The sequence below is a fragment of the Ptychodera flava genome, chromosome 16 (genome assembly GCF_041260155.1).
Source record: "Ptychodera flava strain L36383 chromosome 16, AS_Pfla_20210202, whole genome shotgun sequence".
Lineage (NCBI taxonomy): Eukaryota > Metazoa > Hemichordata > Enteropneusta > Ptychoderidae > Ptychodera > Ptychodera flava.
The window spans coordinates 5,291,316-5,311,261 of record NC_091943.1 but is presented as its reverse complement, the minus strand read 5'-3'; the positions used below and the strand labels follow the sequence as shown (position 1 = coordinate 5,311,261).

Below are 19,946 nucleotides of genomic sequence, written 5' to 3'. Positions count from 1 at the left end.
CATAAGAAACTGATTGAAAATTTTGATCTGATTGAAATTCAAGGACATAGGGAGCATTTTCTTCTGTTAATGTAAGCTGATGTAAGCCCTCCCACGTTTACAAAATTCTGTTATGATCAGTATGATGTATGCATCATAAAATATTATAAAATATGCTAGCGTATGTGTACAAGATAGGTGGACTATGTTTCAGAGGCAAATGTATTTGTAGCTTCACGGTGTTCCATATAAGTTACATTCCTCATCGACGAAATTCTTCACTGAGAAGACCACATCAAAATCGCGGCAACAAACTTTTGAGCAGACGACAACAACAGGTAAGAAAAACACCATTTCTCGACATGCACGCTGTAACATTCGTCTCTCTAGTTGTTTGAAGTCAAGTATTGCTAATGTATTTATGTGGTGCATACGGCAGTCTCTCCAACCTTACCCCACCCTCAGACGGCTAGTTTCTCATACTGTCTCTATCTGTGTGTGTCTGTCTGTATGTATGTCTGTCTGTCTGTTTATTTGTCTGTCTGTCTCTGTCTGTCTGTCTGCCCCCCTCTCTCTCTCTTTCTCTCTCTCTCTCTCTCTCTCTCTCTCTCTCTCTCTCTCTCTCTCTCTCTCTCTCTCTCTCTCTCTCTCTCTCTCTCTCTCTCTCTCTCCCCCATATCCATGACACAATCCCCGTTTTCTTAATCGGTTGCAACCAGTGCAAGACAGACGGTAATTGTCACTTTGTGGTACATTATTTAATTGGAGTGATATAGTGTGATCGCTTCTCTACGCGTCATTGGCTGTATCTACTGAACCAAAGAAAGCAACTGAGAGTCTCTGTAAGTCGGCGAAACTGCGTCACACGATTTAAGTTACTACAAAAGTGTGAACTTCAGCGAAACGCGGAAGATAAATTGCTTTCATATCGCCAACACTATGCCCCCTTTTAAGTCACATTTCTTTTGTAAGGAGTATCTGGAGAAAGAGATACCGCTTATTTTCGTCGCTATATCAAACTTCACAAGCGTGAAAACCATGCACGTGTTAAACTATGCAGTAACAATGCTCGTAAATCAGAGAACATCATACCTTTGTCGTTTTTCACAAAAACGCTTCAGGCATCTCAGTATACTCAACTCACGACATCTTTATTTACTGGTGGCGTAAATGCTGCCGACGGGCATAGCCTGGTATCAGTATGACAAGTTTTTTGAACACAGCTCCATAAAACCGCCTTGGAATAAGTAAACCATCTGTTTCAATTGTGAGAACCGCATCCAAACTCATTATGTCAAACCTACATCACACATCTTTGCCACTGAGATTCTGATACCAACGATTACCAGTCATCGTCTGTATTGTTTCTACTACAACGATGTCAGTGGATCATAGAATCACAGACTTTACGATTGAATACTTTATCAAGACAATGTAAATGTTGGTGCTTTATCCTATGTGGCTGAAGTAAGCTCAGCTTTCTATCCTATGTGGCAATGACTGCCCTCTCTCTCTCTCTCTCTCTCTCTCTCTCTCTCTCTCTCTCTCTCTCTCTCTCTCTCTCTTTTGGACTAAACGACGATTCCTTTGGAGCTAGTGTGAATATTAAGAAGAGAGCAATTTTGCTGTGAATTGAAACCCTAAGGCCCTACGACGTTATGTCATGTGCGAAATTAAGAAGAGACAGCAATTTTGAAGTGAATTGAAACCCTAGGGCCCTACAGAGTTATGTCTTGTGCGATTTGAAAACATATGAGATTTGATGAGATTCTCAAGCGAACGGAGAGAGTAACACGTTCTTTGTAACAAAAGTATAGTTTCAAAGCTAAATTTCTCATTATGACATAGGGAAACACTTATTCAATTAGTTTCCTAGAAGAGATTGACATGATTTGAATGGTGCGCGAGACAAGTTACACGTGATAGTGTGAGAGGCAAACTATGATATAGACATTTTCTACGAATAGTTTATTGCCTTTCGTCCAACGGTTAAACGCAGTAAATATGAACGACGCAACGGCAACGTGTAAAATTGGACAAATCTATCCTAATTTCACCACCTCTCAGCTCGCTAAGCTTAATACAGCAATGGTAATTTTTTTGAACTTCAGCAAATCTGAGGAAGTAGACTCCGTAACTCTCAACAATACAACTTGTGTGTCGTCAAAACCATGTTGGAAATTATTGGTAGAGTTACTGAGGCTGAGGAAGTGTCCTTGTAGATTATGAATTACGCTCTTGCTATTTTTGAAATCGTTCGGGGGGAACACTTTCATCAGGTAAGAAGATATGTCAGATGACAAGATAATAGATATTCTTTATGGCATCGCTATCTTACCTCAGGGGGTTTCCTGAATGTATTGGGCAAGATGAAAATAAACCGCAAAACCATCATGCTTTGCAAAACAACAACGTTTGTTCCATGTGAAACAACCTAAGATAACCGTGAAGAATATGTTTAGCTGCATAGCGTCGCCTTTGAAGCACAGATGCTGTTAAGTCAGATGGGATCACTTTTATGATATGATAATTTTCATCAGGCTTCAAAGTTGTCGTAATACTTTAATAGGTTTCCGTAAATTGAAACTAGTTTTGGCGGAAACTAAAAAAAATCGCAGTGCGGATCATTGTTGAAGTGGACTAATTTAAGGAATGAGATTTGCTGCAAAAGGCGACGAGATAAGGATATCATTCACCATTTCCTCGTGTAAAGCGTACGTCCGGGCGACTTATATTGACGGTTGGGTCCATTAATGAGAAGCGTACAGCGTATCCCTACCTCTGTCGGCGTCGTCTTTTGGATAATCACATCTAAAAGTACGGAAGTGCCTGGCGAGCAAAATAAACCCATCAAAGCGTTTAAAAACAATCTGCCTATTATGTCAATTGAAATAGAAAATTGTCATGCTGTATGGAGGATTTTGGCGTAGACGGACACGTCTACCGATCAGGCGTCTGTACGTGATGGGTCTGAACGCTTAACAGTCATCTCATCACGAAATGACGATATACACTCATGTGGGGTTTGTACAATGACGTCAGAGATGTGTTAAGATATTTTCCGCAAAGAGGACGAGTGATAATGGAAGTTTTGCGTATCTATGGAAACGGGGATTGATAGAATATTTTGAACAAAGTTTGAAGAGGGACAAGATTTGAAGAAATGTGAATTGTGAGTCACGTGGGAAGCATGCTTAACATCAAAGGTTTCATATTCTGCAGTGAGGTATTGCTTTGTTGTTGGCTTTAAGATTTTAAATGTCACCGTATTCCGCAATCTTTCTACCGAAGTTCGTCTTTGAAAATCGAAGTAATCATATCGGGGGACATCAGAAATGATATAGAAATTAATCAGAGATGGCAAGATCATGACAGTGATTCGACTATCCTTGACAAACTCAAAGAGTAAAGGTCAGGTCGTTTTCAACCTTTATTGAGTGACATCTTCAAAGGAGCCGTAGTATTGAACTAGATGTGATTCTAAGACCTACCTTATCATCCATCAGATGTTACGCTAGCCTGCACTTAGACCAGCGTCTTTCGGATGAATCGTTCAGGTTATTGTTAAACTTTCACTTTTCTTGACAACTGAAGCAGGAGCGGTCTATTTGTGATGTACAATTATTGAATAAGCACTTGAAGAAATGTAAATGATCAGGGACTACTTATACGAATTTAAAAACTGTGAGGTATGACTACAACGCAATCGTTCATTTAAAGAAAAATCAAATATGCCAAACCAATACGCTGATCTAATGCCTGTGATTTTTTTTCAATTGACAATTTGTTACATTTCGAAGGATCGTCAATATGCGAACATGCAACAACTGTTCTGTGTTAACTGGAATGAAATTTTGTCCAACCGGATGTTTTGTTCAACGGCATTCCAAGCTGATTTGTTCGCTAGTACCACGTGATTATCACGTGATTTTCCTACTGCTGTCACTTCTTTCAAGATCCTACAACATTTACCTTACACTGACTTCGAAACGCCTCCAACATGAACGTGTCGATTCAGTATATTTGTCTAGAAGTACCCGAAGAGAAAGTCAGGTTCCATCTCATGGATTTGAATGAACAAATTTACAAAACAAGCGGGAAATGCAAATTTTGGCATATACTGTGCGTGCCGTAATTTCTGAACTTGATATCTCAATTTTTGGGGGCAGCACATTGTCTACGGCACTGTCGTCTCTATATTTGTAACTGGAATTTATCGGATTTGAAAATTAACGATGAAACAAAAACGGAAAGAGTTTAGAGGGGAGGTACGAAGTTGAGTGGACATGATTGATGATTGTGAGATATGTTGAGACAGAAATCCTATCGACCACTTTGAAGATATGTTATCCCTGAGATGCAAACGATAAGCCTACTCGAATGGATTGTAAATTTTGCACGACAAGGAAACCTTGGAAGACATATAGACAAGTCAAATCGCTTCATGGAACAATCAGTCAACTGTGTCATGTAGAGAAGACTCACGTCACTGTGATATCAAAAACTGATGAGTCAAAGTCAATATTTATTTCATAACTTCAGGCGTCCCTACCATTCCACATGTTACACTTTTGATCTTAGACCCGACAACCTAGCAAAATACCATCTTCACTGTATGTCAAATATTGAGCTATATAAAAGCTTTTGCCGCAGGGATAATTTTCAGGTTAATGGAATATGCATTTACGTCGTAAATGCGATGAAGAACTATGACGAACGCCGGTAAAAGAACAGCGAGAGACAAATGATTATCAATGATTTATCGAACAGTAGATGCAAAAGTATGATCCCCGATAAATGTCTGCCTGTATGTATATGTCTGTATATATATATATATCTATGTAAATCAGTCTGTTTGTATGTCTTTATGTATGTATGTATATGTATGTCTGTTTATATGTATGTTTGTGTATGTATGTATGTATGTATGTATGTATGTATGTATGTATGTATGTATGTATGTATGTATATGTATGTATGTATGTATGTATGTATGTATGTATGTATGTATGTATGTATGTATGTATGTATGTATGTATGTATGTATGTATGTATGTATGTATGTATGTATGTATGTATGTATGTATGTATGTATGTATTGATTGATTGTATGCTACATACATACATACATACGTACATAAATAAGTACATACATACATACATACATACATACATACATACATACATACATGTATGTATGTATGTATTGATTGATTGTATGCTACATACATACATACATACATACATACATACATACATACATACATACATACATACATACATACATACATACATACATACATACATACATACATACATACATACATACATACATACATACATACATACATACATACAAAGTGATGTCTCTCACCAAGGGAGTGTAATGTATAATGCAGAATCTTAGAGCAGTACAAATATCCCGAGTACATCCTTAGCCCTCGACAATCCTTTGCATGTAGCGCATGACGTCATTGTAGGGATGTTTACTGGAAGTCTCGGCACACCCATTAGTGTATGCACAAAAAAATTAAGTTCACAGAATCTGTTGTGGAGTATACCGAAGACAAAGTAACGTTTTACAAAGCGGAGTATTTAATGAAATTTCCTGCTCACTTTCAAATAAAATGTAAGGAGCCACAATGTAAGGAAATTGACAGCATCAAGCGATTCGCTTGATACATTACAAATGATACGAATGGTGGTAAAATTTAATAGACGGCCCGGATAAACACCCCTTATACAAGGCGTTCATACAAAGTATTGCAAAAAAATACCATTAGTTCGATCGACGGTCGATACGCCGACTTCCGCTAAACCTAATTACTTAACCCTATCTAATTATGCATCGTTTCTCGATGATATTTTTCCATCTGCTGACATTGAGTAGTAGATCAATACGCTTCCTTACTTGCTGACAATCCCACAGCGGAAAGTGATCCTGGTTAATTCGGTCGTATATCACTTCTCAGTTAATACCGTCACTGGAGCGGCGACATTTGATCAATACTGCCTACGCATACTGGTCTTACCACTTAAAGACCACATTACACTTCCCCCAGCCACTAAGCTTCTATCCCATGATACCCATTTACGGTGTCATGTTCATTCTCCGAGCAAACCATTGTCATACCACTGACACAGTGACAGACACAATTCGATTTTTGTGTTTTTTTGGAGTATAAGCCAAAAACTATCGTAAACCGAAAGATTCCGCATTTGCATTTGTACGCTGTTTAATGCGTAAACGTTTAAATTCCGCCACGAAACTGAGTCCGCAAATGTGAATCTTAAATCTGTCTCCAAATACGAACCTTAACTACACAGGTGTTCTATTAAACTTTAAGGAAAGTTAAGAAAGGCTGAAACTTCAGCTCAAACTTGCCATAAGGAAATTTTCGATCATTCCCTTTCCATATCAATGACGAAATCAGGAGTCACCTTCGACATTTTTCGCACTAGAGAAACACACTACTCAATGTTTACCGACTCTTAGAATTCAAAATGGCCGCTATTCCTGTGTTAACTCTATGGAAATAAATAAATAAATAAATAAATAAATAAATAAATAAATAAATAAGTAAATAATAAATAAATAAATAAATAAATAAATAAATAAATAAATAAATTTTCTATTTTCACAAAACTAATCCGGTAAAAGTCTATTTAGTCCATGAGCTTCAAAATGAGTCCCGCTAGTGGTAGACAAAAAAAGTATTGTGAATTTTTGAGAGTCCCAACGGCAGAACACAGAAGTAGAATCGAAATAGAGAATAGATTGGGAGTGTTGACAAATGATGTAGCAATGTACTTGCATGAAGATGGTGGAATTAACATTTCTTTTATACTCATAAGTATTGTGTCTATGATCAGTAAGAGAACGAGCACAATTAACGGCAGGGGGGCTGGAAGAGAAAATATTTGGTGCATATATTTTTTACAGGCCCCCCTAATACCAGCAAAGATTTTAGTGACTCCCCCCCCCCCATCACCGGCAACAACATTTTTGTGCCCCCCCCCAAAAAAAAAGAAAGATTACATAGGTACAAAGTTGTACACACATATATAATCCTTATAACTTTTAATATATGCTTTAGTGAAAACAACATTCTTGCATTCTTTAAATAAATAATAAACAAATAAATATATAAATAATAGACAAACAAAATAACATATGTTCGTGCTTTACTACTTGTAACACCTACAGCTACTTTTCAGTATTGTGTTGTGTTAATGTTCAGTTATTACGCTGTGTGTTGTGTGTTTAGTTTGAATACTCTGAAAACAAAAGACATTTGGAGGACATTTTTGACAGATTCCTGCACAACCCTAAAGATAAGTGTTTTTATGAGCAAAATTCCACGTAACTTTCCCCCTTCAGTTTAATATACTTTTAAATTAACCCTTTACTCAAAAGTCATCCGAACAAATGGTCACACAGGGGTCATGTACATATTACCCATGGTATATAGAATGAATGCATTGTCTTTTTAATTTCCAAAGTATGATACAGCAAAGAGAAAGAATTTTAGGACAATTTTGTCACTGAGAAGACTGTACTGAACTGCATAATTATTTTTGAGTCTGTTTGCTGGTAGGCCTATGCATGTTTAGCATTTCATATACCGGTATGTCTATGCTTTACTTCAACTGAGTATCTGTATGATGTTTTCAGATGTTGGGGAAAAATGTATAACATGACCATTGTGATTTCAATGCACTTTCCACAACCCAGTGTCTGCCTTTCTATGACTACTGAAGATATTGAATGTTACTCCACCACTGTAATGACAGTCTGCCATTGGAATAGTTCTTCATACGCTAACTATAAAAGACCCATTAATGCCATTTTTTCTCCTTTTTTTCAGTATTTTTTTCCTGTGTGTCCACTACGTATTCTAGTTCTTCCTATAGCATGATGAAATAACCAGTTTCAACCTATCCTCTGTATCATTACCAACCATTTTTTATTGTTGACAAATGAAGTCAATTTTCAATAATAATATTGCTCATTTTACACATAACAACTGCATTGTGAGGTTTAAGACTTGGTATTTCATCATGCTGCAAGAAGTTTAACAAGGAACTCCAGCTTCAACAAGGAACAAAAATGCTGAAAAATATTCTCTGTCTGTCATGGTGTAAAAAATTTTGGTGGCCCACCCCTTACCTTCCCTGGAATTTTCATGGCCCACCCCAAGAGCACTCATTTGTTTTTTTCGTGCCCCCCCCCATTTTCTCTTTCGCCCCCTGCCGTTAATTGTGCTCGGTCCCTAAGAGTTGTCTGATATTATGCGGATTGCAATAAATCAGAACATTTCAATGCCGGATGTCTCCCATGCCGAGATATAACCGAATTATAAGGACGGTCGCTAGGTCTTTCTTGACACCTTTACGTGTGTAGTATAATCATCGGACTTTACATCGGCTGCAAGAACTTCAAGGAAAGCTCTAAATGGATGTCACGAAGAATTGGAAAATACTGAGAAAGTTGTTTTATCTTCTAGCCATGTCTGATATTTACTTGGACACTACTTAAAGAAGATTACAGGAACAGCATACATCATTGATATGTCTGCTGTAGCCTTAAAGTGTCAATTCAGTACTCCCCACACCGAAACATAAAATGTCTTTTATCATATACCTACATTCACGTGCCTGTGTAAAGCTATGGGAGAAAGCGCCCTCAGAACCGTGCATTTTTTTTACGTATCACGCCCCGGCCCGGTGCCCAAATATGGGCAATCGAGTGCATTTCTAAACTATTTCGATTCTGGTTACTACGCGCGTTGCTATCTGCAAACGTTCCATTCGTACACAAAGCCAGCGCGAGATTAGGAAAACGTCTGCTGACTCAGATCGTAGTTGCGCGTGGCGACAGTGGGGCCGTGCAGGTGATATCGGCTTTTATTTCTAAATTCTAGTGAAATCCTGTGTATACTAAGTGCGTGCCTGTTCAGTAAAAATTACCAGAAACTGACAACACGCTTTTGTCCTCCATACATCTCGATTTCAGCCTTGATCTCTGTTGGTCACGTACAGTACAAATGTTGCTTTGCGCGTTCTAGAATTCTGCAGGTAAACAAATGACGTCATTATGTATGTCAATCCGCGACGGGAAGCGGTCATCGTATTTCTGAAAAACCTTACACAAATGGCGATGAATCTTTGATATCGCACGCATTTTTATCTCCTAAACAATGTTGAATATTATGCAAACTACATATTTACCATTTCATAAGGTATATGATAAAACCTTTACGGCCCTGATACGGCTTTTGCGGCCCTTGGTCGTACGGCGTACGGGCCCTCGCACGCTCGGGCCCTTCCGCCGTACGACCTCGGGCCGCAAAAGCCGTATCAGGGCCGTAAAGATTATTAGTGTATCACATTTGCGCTTGTAATTGTACCGGCACACATAACGTGCGCATTTGTCAAAATCTTTCAATTATCATGCCGTACCTGGTTGGACTGGATTCAAACTGCTTGCAGCTCGTCGGCAAGCATTGTAATTTAGGCTTACATGTACGCTGTGACGTCACTAATGTCATATGAAGGGCCTCGTCATGGTTCTTTAAGATAGAATGCGCCACGGGGACAGACATCCGGACTCTCAATTTTTTTCAAATACTTTTCTGGCCTTTTCTTTCTGGGGGTTCATTTTATAGCTCTAAGAGTAAGAAAATTTTCAAATCGAAAATTTTGTTTTCTCCCCCAGAGTCAACCAGGGATGGCAGTCATTTTGAATTTCAAATATCAGTAAATGTTAGGTTATTTGTTTTAGCACGGTACGTGAGCTCAGATTTCTCTTTTTGGTTTGGTAAGAGAATGGTTGAAAGTTTCACTGAGGAAACTTTGAGCAAAATTTTAAGTCTTTCACTTTTGAAGCGATAACACGTACATATATGAAGACTACTTGACTAGACCTTTTTTTCTGGTTATCCCACAATGCATTGTGCCGGCCGTTAAAACTATGTCTACACACTTAAAGGGAAAGATGATGTATTTTTTGTTGTATACATTTTGAATCAAATTGTCAAGTTATATAATTCATAATATCAAATAAGTGGTGCCTAGTGTTTCAATCGTCGACGAATGTATACCATTTTACTCACCGTACCCTGGCATGAAAAGCATTATGGGTAAAATGATAAGGAGACCATTGGTTTCAAGGTTTGGGCGTTATGCTAAAATACCAATGAGAAGTTGAACAATCTCAAAAATCTTTGATAAGACTTCAGGTGCACTGGGAGGCGCAAAATTTTGATTTTTTTTAAAGTTAGGGACGACTAGCCCACTTCATTCTAATGCCGATAGTGTATGGATCACAAATCACGTTTGGAATCTGAGATGAATTGTTAATTTCCTATGCCGTAGGTATATGGCAACGGAAATTCTTGTGACTCTCAGCGTTTGCCTGTCCGCCTGCTCCGATAACTTGTAAACTGGCGGACGTATCACTTTGGTATTCGGTGTTAAAGCGTTTCAGCATTTCGTGAACTCAGGTTCCTTTTTGGCTGTTTGTGATATTTAAATTAGCTTTCAAAGTGCAAAAATGGCGGAACTCTTGTCGAAACCGCTCTTCGGATAGCCCTTTGATTTAATATCCACGACTCTTACCATAACTTCGCACATATTTGTTAAAATTTGTAAATACAGTGCAGTGTTACCTATATTCTGATGTTAGGATATTTTTAGCATTACCAGGTCAAAAATATCATGACAGAAAGACCTTTTGTCCACTTAATCATGTTATCACTTACTGATATTTTTTCATCAAGTCATAACTTTTCTGAACAAGCAGAACATCAAAATTGTCAATTGTTTTGTCCCCAAACATTGAATGGTAACTTCGACATCCATCAGTGAGTGAGCGGCGAGGCAATTACTGTCTTTTTTTCAGGTGGTACTATTATGGTTGAGCCATAGAATACCACTGTACAATCAATCACAATAAGCACATAGGCAGATCACATTCATGGAATGTAAGTTTCTCACAAGCGTGTTCACAGAAACATACAAAAAATCATATCTAGCTCCTAATGTCCGTATTATCATTCAAGACACTTTTCTGCAGATAACCTAGATTGTCATAATTATTATTATTGAAGTATATATTGTAAAAATCACATGATGTTTGAAGAAGTTGAAATGTTGTACAACAACATGAATTCAGGGCGTGTGCAATAGACAATACACACAGTGCAACAAACCTGCAATGCTAAATAGTCGAATAAATTGACATTACCGTGAAAGGAAACGCATTTGCCAAACGCACACGTCAAAGTGCTGGTGCCATCCGGTGTGTGGGATAGTGGACATTAGTCCCCAGCATGCTACGACCTTGAACTTTGAAGGTATTGTATACAATAATTTGATAAAAGGAAGGTAAGTCCCTGAATCATTATAAACCAAGCAAACACATTTTGTGGAGTGTCTGTGAATCATCAAGCAATATTGACATTTACTGTAGGCGCGATGGGAGAGGACAGTGTATGAATGCAATGTGTTCACGTTTTTTTACAAACCCTGTGACATGTAGTTTTATTAACGAGTTTCTTAGATTTATGAAAATGTATAAAAATGGAGTGTAGAGAATGAATGAACAAAGAAGGAATCTTGATTTTAACGATTCTGAATTGAAAAATATTTCAAAAGATATCACTAAATCATCTTTTTTTGTCAGATCGTCAATGGCTTGACCTTTCACAGTTTCCAAAATCAGAGATTGAAATAAACATCGTATTCACTGGACTTCACAAGATGATCATATCTTTTATACTTGATTTGCAGTGACGTGAGGGACCAGAAAACTGAATTCCTTTTTTTGTTTTGTTTTTGTTTTTTTGTGCGTCATTCCTTTGAAAATAACAAAGTAATCGGGCATATCCAGTCTTTCAGAGGAATAAAGACATTCCTAATAGTTTACTAGTCATCATTATCAATAACCGTGAAATTTAATCTCAGCATGCTGGAATATCAGATACCATCAATCGGTTTCCATTTGAAGGCATTATCTATCATCCCTTCCTTAATAGGCTTAAATTGATTTTAATCTTATCACATGACACCAATAACGCGTCTGAAATGGATCAGTTTGTTTCGCACAATCCACCTCTTGGTCCGCTGGGAGAGATTTAACTTCATTCCTTCTACAACCCTCATAGGTCCAACCCTCATTGGTCCGACCCTAATCGGTCCAACCCTCATCGGTCTAACCGTCATTGGCCCAAACCCTCATAGGCCTAACCCTCACAGGTCAAATCCTCTTTGGTCCAAACCCCCAATGCTATCACATTCATTAGGAAAGACTTCCGTTTCGTCCGACATGAAAACAAATTAAGAATGGTGTGAACACGAACTTTTCAATGAGGTATATATACCCATCTATCTCTATTAATTTGTCTGCTTTCCCGTCCCTCTGGCTACCAGCATGTCTGTCTGTCTGTCTGTCTGTCTGTCTGTCTGCCTGTCTGTATATCTATTTATCTATCTATCTATCTATCTATCTATCTATCTATCTATCTATTATCTATCTATCTATCTATCTATCTATCTATCTATCTATCTATCTATCTATCTATCTATCTATCTATCTATCTATCTATCTTTTTATCCATCTACCCATTTAATGCTATTTTTATATCGATTTTCCTCACTTTTCAGATAATCCGTCTGTCAACCTATTCACTTTCTCTACGACATATCCGTTGACGTTTCTATGTCTGTCGGTTTGTCAATATCTCGATCGATATTTTTCCTGATGTATTTCTATCTCCATTCAATAACGTCTTTCTATTCCATTCAATAATCTCTTTCCATCTTTGAAATTGGAAACTGTGCCGATATCTGGTACGAACTCGACCACGATGATGATCCATCCCTAGCCCTGAATTTATTTCCAAACGTTGCACAGCATATTCAGTTGGATCGGAACAGTCTGCTCCTAACCCATGTGTCGGTATCCACAGCAACATGTATCAGCATGTCGCCAAGTGCTTTTTGTTTTCTTTTGTTTTCTTTTTTTTTTATAGGCATAAATGTACGCCGTATTTCACAAAGTGTAATATTGACAAGTAGATGATTTATTTTTCGTCAACAGACGGAGCCCATATTACTTATGACGTTTGTATTAAAATCGGTCAGGGTTTCTTTCGATGACATCCAGTTTTTTTAGAGAGCGTAATATCAAAACTACTGATATTGTAGGTACGATATAATCTCGCCCCTTGTACCAAGGCTGCACTCCGACGTCAGCGTTGAAGGGTGCAGGACCTATATGTTCCAGGTCTGTGTGGTAGCCATTTGTAATTTTTGTACAATACAACAAGAGTATTAATGAAACAGTCAAGAAAATTTTGAGACAAGTAGATGCCATATGCATTGTATCTTTGTCTATCTATCGATCTATCGATCTATCTATCTATCTATCTTCTATCTATCTATCTATCTATCTATCTATCTATCTATCTATCTATCTATCTATCTATCTATCTATCTATCTATCTATCAAACGGAGCTCTGGCCAAATGGTTCTAACAAGGTCAGATCTCTCTAAAACTGTTAAACCTGGTAAGAATAAAACCACACGAAACTATTTAATGTTACAAGAATAGAACTATCTAACAACTTAACGAAATTATTTAACGTCATAAGAAAACTGCACAATTACACAAACAAAACGATAAATAAATACGTTCATCAGCTAATGATTTTGACACATTTGGTAAAATCTTAGATGCAACCGAGACGATATGGAGGACTCCCAAGTCTAGTCTTCAAAATGAAACAATCATATGACGTCATGAGTCCATGCTCCTTCTCGTCCGATGCCGTTCAATTATTTACTCTTTCAAATTGAATAGGCTATAATTACCGTGAAGGAAATCTCAACGGTATCAATTTAATTTTAGAGCCAAATTTTCGCCAAGACGCTGCGCTCTGCTAACCTTCACACAACTTAAGAATTAATGCGCCGTTTAGAGGGTTCAGTTATATTGATGGGTTCGAACATCTCATTACGTTTAGACCTCATAGTTTGCTGAAAAACGTGCACATATGAAGTTGCCATATCTGTATGACTTCTAATCAGTTTTGTGAAGTTCAGCTGTACAACACCGCTCTGCATGTACGTCGAGACTTTTGGGATACCCTCAAACAACTCTGAATATTGCATTCATCTGATTCATAATTTATTCTCACTTGTGGGATATGTGGAGTAAAATTTCCGCGAGGTCATAAAATCCTACGCGGCATGCGGCATAGCATAGCGTTGCATCAAGTTTAATAAGTCGTCAAACACGAGGTGAAAGGTCAACATTCATCTCCTTCGTCTGCTCAGTTTATCATGTCTCGTGTCATCGCAGAAAACATTGTCGGCAATAATATTAACCTAGCAGGGATATGAAACAGCCTCTCAACGAGTTCCATGTATATTACCCTTGCTATTTTAGTCAACTTTTAAAGTTTGCAAAAATAATTTTATCGTTTATAGCGGCCTCTCGACCCCTGATATTCGGTTATCTGAAAACAAAACGACCAGTTTTAGGCACTAAGCGAGGGCAACTCATGCCCTGCTGAATACTGATGCGTCTAAAACGCCGGTGGCTTCATACCACAAATTGTGACAGACTAATATCATCCACAATTTATCCTACTCATAGCAGGATATCTTAGTGAAGGATTCGTAAAGAATTTACGATTCTCAGATAAACTTGGCGTCCTACAGTCGCAAAATTACACTCTACTCGGAAAGAGACATCAAAAGCATGACTCCAGTGAGTTACAAATAGATTATATAGTACTCTACGTTCGTAGCTGGTCATGTTGTTCTTCTACTAACAGATCAAATCCACCTGGTTTGCCAAATGAGCTAATGTAACATTTGTGAGCCTAATGACACAGTGATCTTGGCCCATTCTGCTGAATTAATCTGCATCGTGTACAGTACAACATAAACTCCGTCCCTATAATTGAGGCAGGGAGATGAGCATTGTCATCATGCGTCACGTGAATTTAATCGTTATCCTGATGACAGGTGGGTCAAAAGCCCGGACCAGCTGTCATAACGTGTGACTGTGATTTGCCGCGTGCAGCACAAACACGACACAATTTAGATCATTTTTCAAACCAAGAGTAGAGGGCTATTGTAGACCAATTCCGGCTTACGATCATGTATTATCTGACGACCATTTCTTGCATACTTGAGAAATTACGATGCAATTACAGTGCACATGAATTACGACCGGAATGAGTGACTTGGAAGTCAGGCCGGGTGGTCAGGATTCTGTGCCGCGATATGACGTGAAAATCATTAAGGTATTATGCACCTCGAAAATGAAAGACTTCAAACTTTTACTCAAACGATCATTCTCTTTCATAGAATAAAAATCGGGGGTCACCGTGCAAAGTTTGGTACCATAGAAACAATTACCCAAGATTTACCAATGTTTAAAATTCAAAATGGCCGCCATTCCTCCGCTAACTCTATGGAGAAAAGTAAGATTTTCAATTTTCGAAAACCTAAGACGGTGAAAAGTTTTCATGGACACAGAGCTTTTAAATGAACCCCCACAAGTGGTAGATCAGAAAAGAATTGAAAAGGTTTGAGAGTCCGAATATCTGTCCCCAAGGCACATTCTACCTTAAATGGAGAACTAGCAACTCACATAAAGCTTCATAACAGTCACTGTAGACCTAATTTTAGATTATTATCTCGAAGAATATATTGAACCCGTTTTAGATCAATTTGCTATATCATGTCATTCACCATTTAACTCGTGTTACTAAACTTGTAAACCATCCACTTAAGTATCCCCCAGGTCGAGAGATCGTGTCATTTCTCGGTCAAGTAAGCATTTCTAATCTGGTCATCCCGCTCAGGTCACTCTTTCATTTAAACACTCAAACACGGTTGCCTGGATCTTGATTTACGAAATAGCACAGCTTTCTTCCTATCTTTCCTAAACTAGATGCATTTCAGGAATATCCCATCACTGATCACAAAATGAAAGGACAGACACCAATGTAATGACCATGTGGAAACAATTGTATATCTTGTATAGTAACAATGTAGATGATTCATTTCATTGTATGTCTTTCTACCAAGAGTTATTTTCGAAATATTTACAGAAGTATCACGAAACAGTTGTGATAATTGAAAGATTAAATCTTCTTACGCAACAGTGTCATATGTTTTACGTAATTCTTCCCAACTTTAAATCCTTTCCATGAAAACCACGACTGACATTGTTACGTAAATTTCTGGTAAATTGCAGCTATCTTTGTGTGTTTTGTTGCACGCCGCTAAGAGTCATTCCTTGTAACAATACGAGTGTAGCGAACAATGGGCAAATTCATCTTAACCGACAATTTCAAAACTCCATAATTACGTATACTCACAGCCACCATGATATTGACACAAAACTAATTTTGATGAAACAAAATATTTTACCATAGTCGCTTTTTTACATAAATTATGGCCGGTTCATCTTCAATACTTAGATCTGAGTTTTACTGGGTAAGCACAAAATGTCAAATTCTACCAAGTCATGAGTTTGTACACTAAAGGGAACACTATTTTTACACACTAAATTTTTTCTAAACCTTCCCGTGTAATGACCAATAGATACATACTCATTGAGTAGAACGAATTGAAACGAAGTTAAATACAAGCTCCTGCTCACGAGAATGCGATATAGGATTACATGAATATTATCAGATTTTTTTTTACCACATGACATACAAATACATTATTTTATGTATTTTATAAATATGGCGTGCTGGAAGACAAATTTTGACACTGTATGGTTTCAATCGAAAACAAACAAAGAAACTGCCAAGCCTTGTGTTATAAGGAGGACTTGAATCTGTTTTGTTTTTTGTTTTTTTTCCAGAAAGAAGAGTTCAACATGAGGACTGCTTGTCTATTCACACTTTTAATCGTCTCATCGACTTTCCTGGCTCTTCCGGCGATGGAAGATGATACATACGAAGGTACGAATTTGGACGCTTTGAAGCAAGAAGCCCACAAAGTAAGTATCTGATTACTTCAATCTATGCTACGTCGAGACATATAGGGAAATCGGTAAATCTATTAATAGTAGTCAACCATTAATTTTTCACGCTAGGTTGAGCAAAATGCGCCCCAAAGATGTACTTCTGACGTTCCACAAATGAATATGAATGACGCCTCTTTTACACCAGTAGTGTGTGAACATATGAAAGTTTGCGGCGACTGAGTTGCTTTAATGTTCCAATTTTGGGACATATCCTCTGGGAGCGTGCGAAGTTGTCAGACTTAAATGGAATCCGTTCCCACTATACAACTTACCCACCATAGAGGGCGCTTCACAACGGAGTTAACAGACAAGAAAGACCTCACCTCAATGGTTGGGACACAACTGAGATACGTTTATAACAACCCCGAAACTGAATAGAGAATAGAGAGGCCATGGTCTTGTATTTGTGAAAATAAATTGATTAGTTTACTCTTAGAGTTACCATAGAGAATGATCACCGCGCTCCAGTACAAACTATGAATCAGCAACTTAAGTTTTCAAACTGTGAACACCTGCAACGAAATCATCATTTTTTCTCGACTAAATCGAACGTTTAAGGTAGATTACACCTCGAAAGTTTGAAAGACTGAAGGTTTTCCATAAGTGAACTTTAAAAGCATTCCCTTTCCAGGTCAAGGAAAAAAATCAGGGATAACTATTCAAAATACATAAACCAATTTTTACCTTTACTTTAAATACAAAATGGTCACCGTTCCTGTGTTAACTTTAATGGGAGAAAGACGGTGAAAATTGTATTTGCTCCATAAACTTCATAATGTGTCCCAGAAATCAGAGTCCCGAATGTCTGTCCCCGAGGCGCATTTTCAACTGAAAAGTTTCTAGAACAATAGTACCAAGCCATAATCTACATTATTGCCATATGTTCCATAGTAACAAACTCGATGTAACAAACACAAACAGCACATCACAGATAAACAACAAACAAGTACAAGTACTTGTAACAAAGTCAAATCCGTAGAAGAAAAATATGTGGACCTCCAGTAAAGGCAACTGAGAAGTAATGTCTGGTGTTACGAAAGGGTACGTACATTCTGCCCCACATATGGTACCCTCCATATATCAATCTGTAAGTCAAAGTAGGAAGTGGTCTTAAACTACAGACAAATGTCACTGATGCAATCAGTGATCCTTTTGTTAAGTAATACATCATACTCACCTATCAGTTCAGACACCTGCTAAAAAGCGTCTGAATGTGGAGGCAAGAACAAGACATGAAGTAAGAACAAGTATTCATGCAGACTGAAAATGAGTAATTTATGCAGAATGAAAAACAATGAATAAAAGTATCCTGCAATAACATTATCTCAAAGGAAATTTTAGGAGACTGTGTACATCTATGAACGAACAAACACTGGTGGGTGGAGTAAAGATTTAGATGTGTGAAAGAAAGTTGAACATAGAGGGCGGCAATATTGTCTGGCGTGTTCGCCCATTTTATCATGGAAGTAGCCTAAGCATATTGTTTAAATAATAAGGTTGTCAACAATTATGAAATTTCTCTGACTTGCTTGTTATTGACACAGTTGCTAGTCAAACAAAGGGGGGGGGGGAATAGGAGAAAAACCGCAACAAGGGGCGTACTTTCACTGATAATATTGAATACGTTCATTCAAAGTTTTAGCCATAGAAAGTTGCTAGAGATAAATGTATGCCGTTCTATTTTATAATCAATAATGGTAATTAAAGATGTCGTGAAATTTGGATGAGAGAAACGGATTATTTTAATGGTACCAATGGTTTAAATTGCCATTAATTAATGTTGCATCTTTCTTAGTTAATTGCATATAGACAATTAAATTCAGTGTTTGCAAAGGCAGGAGAGTGACAATTGATATTCTCTTCAAGAGTCAGAATGTATTCACGCGAGAAGCAGACGACCTAGTGGACGACAAGAGGCCTGCTGACATTTTTTGAGATAAAAAGTTTGTACCCTGGGCTCATCCTGCTCATTCAATGAATTTGGAAAACGGAAAGTTTTTTATTATTGTGTGTCCATATGTATCGTCAGTAAAACACTGTTTATTCATTGGTTGCTTCTCGGGGCTTTCTTTATTCATCGACAGGTGGAGACACGTCGAATCAGCTTGTTTCACAACCGATTTGTCGACTGCGGCAGAATCTGCAAGGGTAAAAGAAAGACGTCTGACTGCCATCGACTCTGCCTCATCATGAGCGAATCCAAGTGAAAGTAAATCTGGATTCAGACCCAACAGTTTTTACTTATTTTCTCGTGGCTTTGAACAAAAATTTCTACATCTTTACTTTTTTCAAATTACGTCATATTTACATCATGCAAAATGTCTGGAAGCGCCGACATGCTGATATTTTTGACCACTCTTAGATTTTTATTGATTTAAGTTGTCAGTTTGTTGCTTGCATTACTTGTTTAGATTAACATTATTAGGGCTTGTATTTTTTAGTTGACACCCGTTGGTTTGCTACTTTTCTTATTGGTTTTCGATGCAACCGTTTCAAAATAAACCAGACTGTAAGTCACAAACTAATAAGCGTATTTTGTGTAGTATGAATCTATACATATTTTCTATCATTACTTATTAACCACGGACAGTCTTAAGATAAAATAGGATTTCAAGACTAAAGACGGTTAGACTTCCCTCTCACATGTCCCTAAGACTGAAAACGATTAGTTTTCTCTCTTTTTACTACATGATCCATCGTTTTGAAAAATAAAGTGTTATGACCCAGAAGGAATTATCAAATTTATCCACAACATCAAGAAAGCCGCCGGATGTTACAGGTCGCATGGTGTGGAGGAGTACCTTGCTACGTGTCTTCCGTGGGTCTTATTTTAACATTTTTAAATGTCAAGATATGATAAATACCAATTCTACGTTCTGAGCGCTCCGATGTGCAGACGTGTTTGGA

General features: G+C 37.7%; 1 protein-coding gene across 1 annotated transcript; it reads left to right on the top strand.

Annotated features, from left to right (window-relative positions):
• Nucleotides 1-19,574, top strand: LOC139152609 (uncharacterized). Its single transcript, XM_070725849.1, has 3 exons — nt 1-317; nt 16,875-17,012; nt 19,124-19,574. Exons 1-3 carry the CDS (start codon nt 153-155, stop codon nt 19,244-19,246), a joined length of 426 nt encoding a protein of 141 aa, XP_070581950.1. The 5' UTR covers nt 1-152; the 3' UTR covers nt 19,247-19,574.
• Nucleotides 19,575-19,946: the final 372 nt, after the last annotated feature.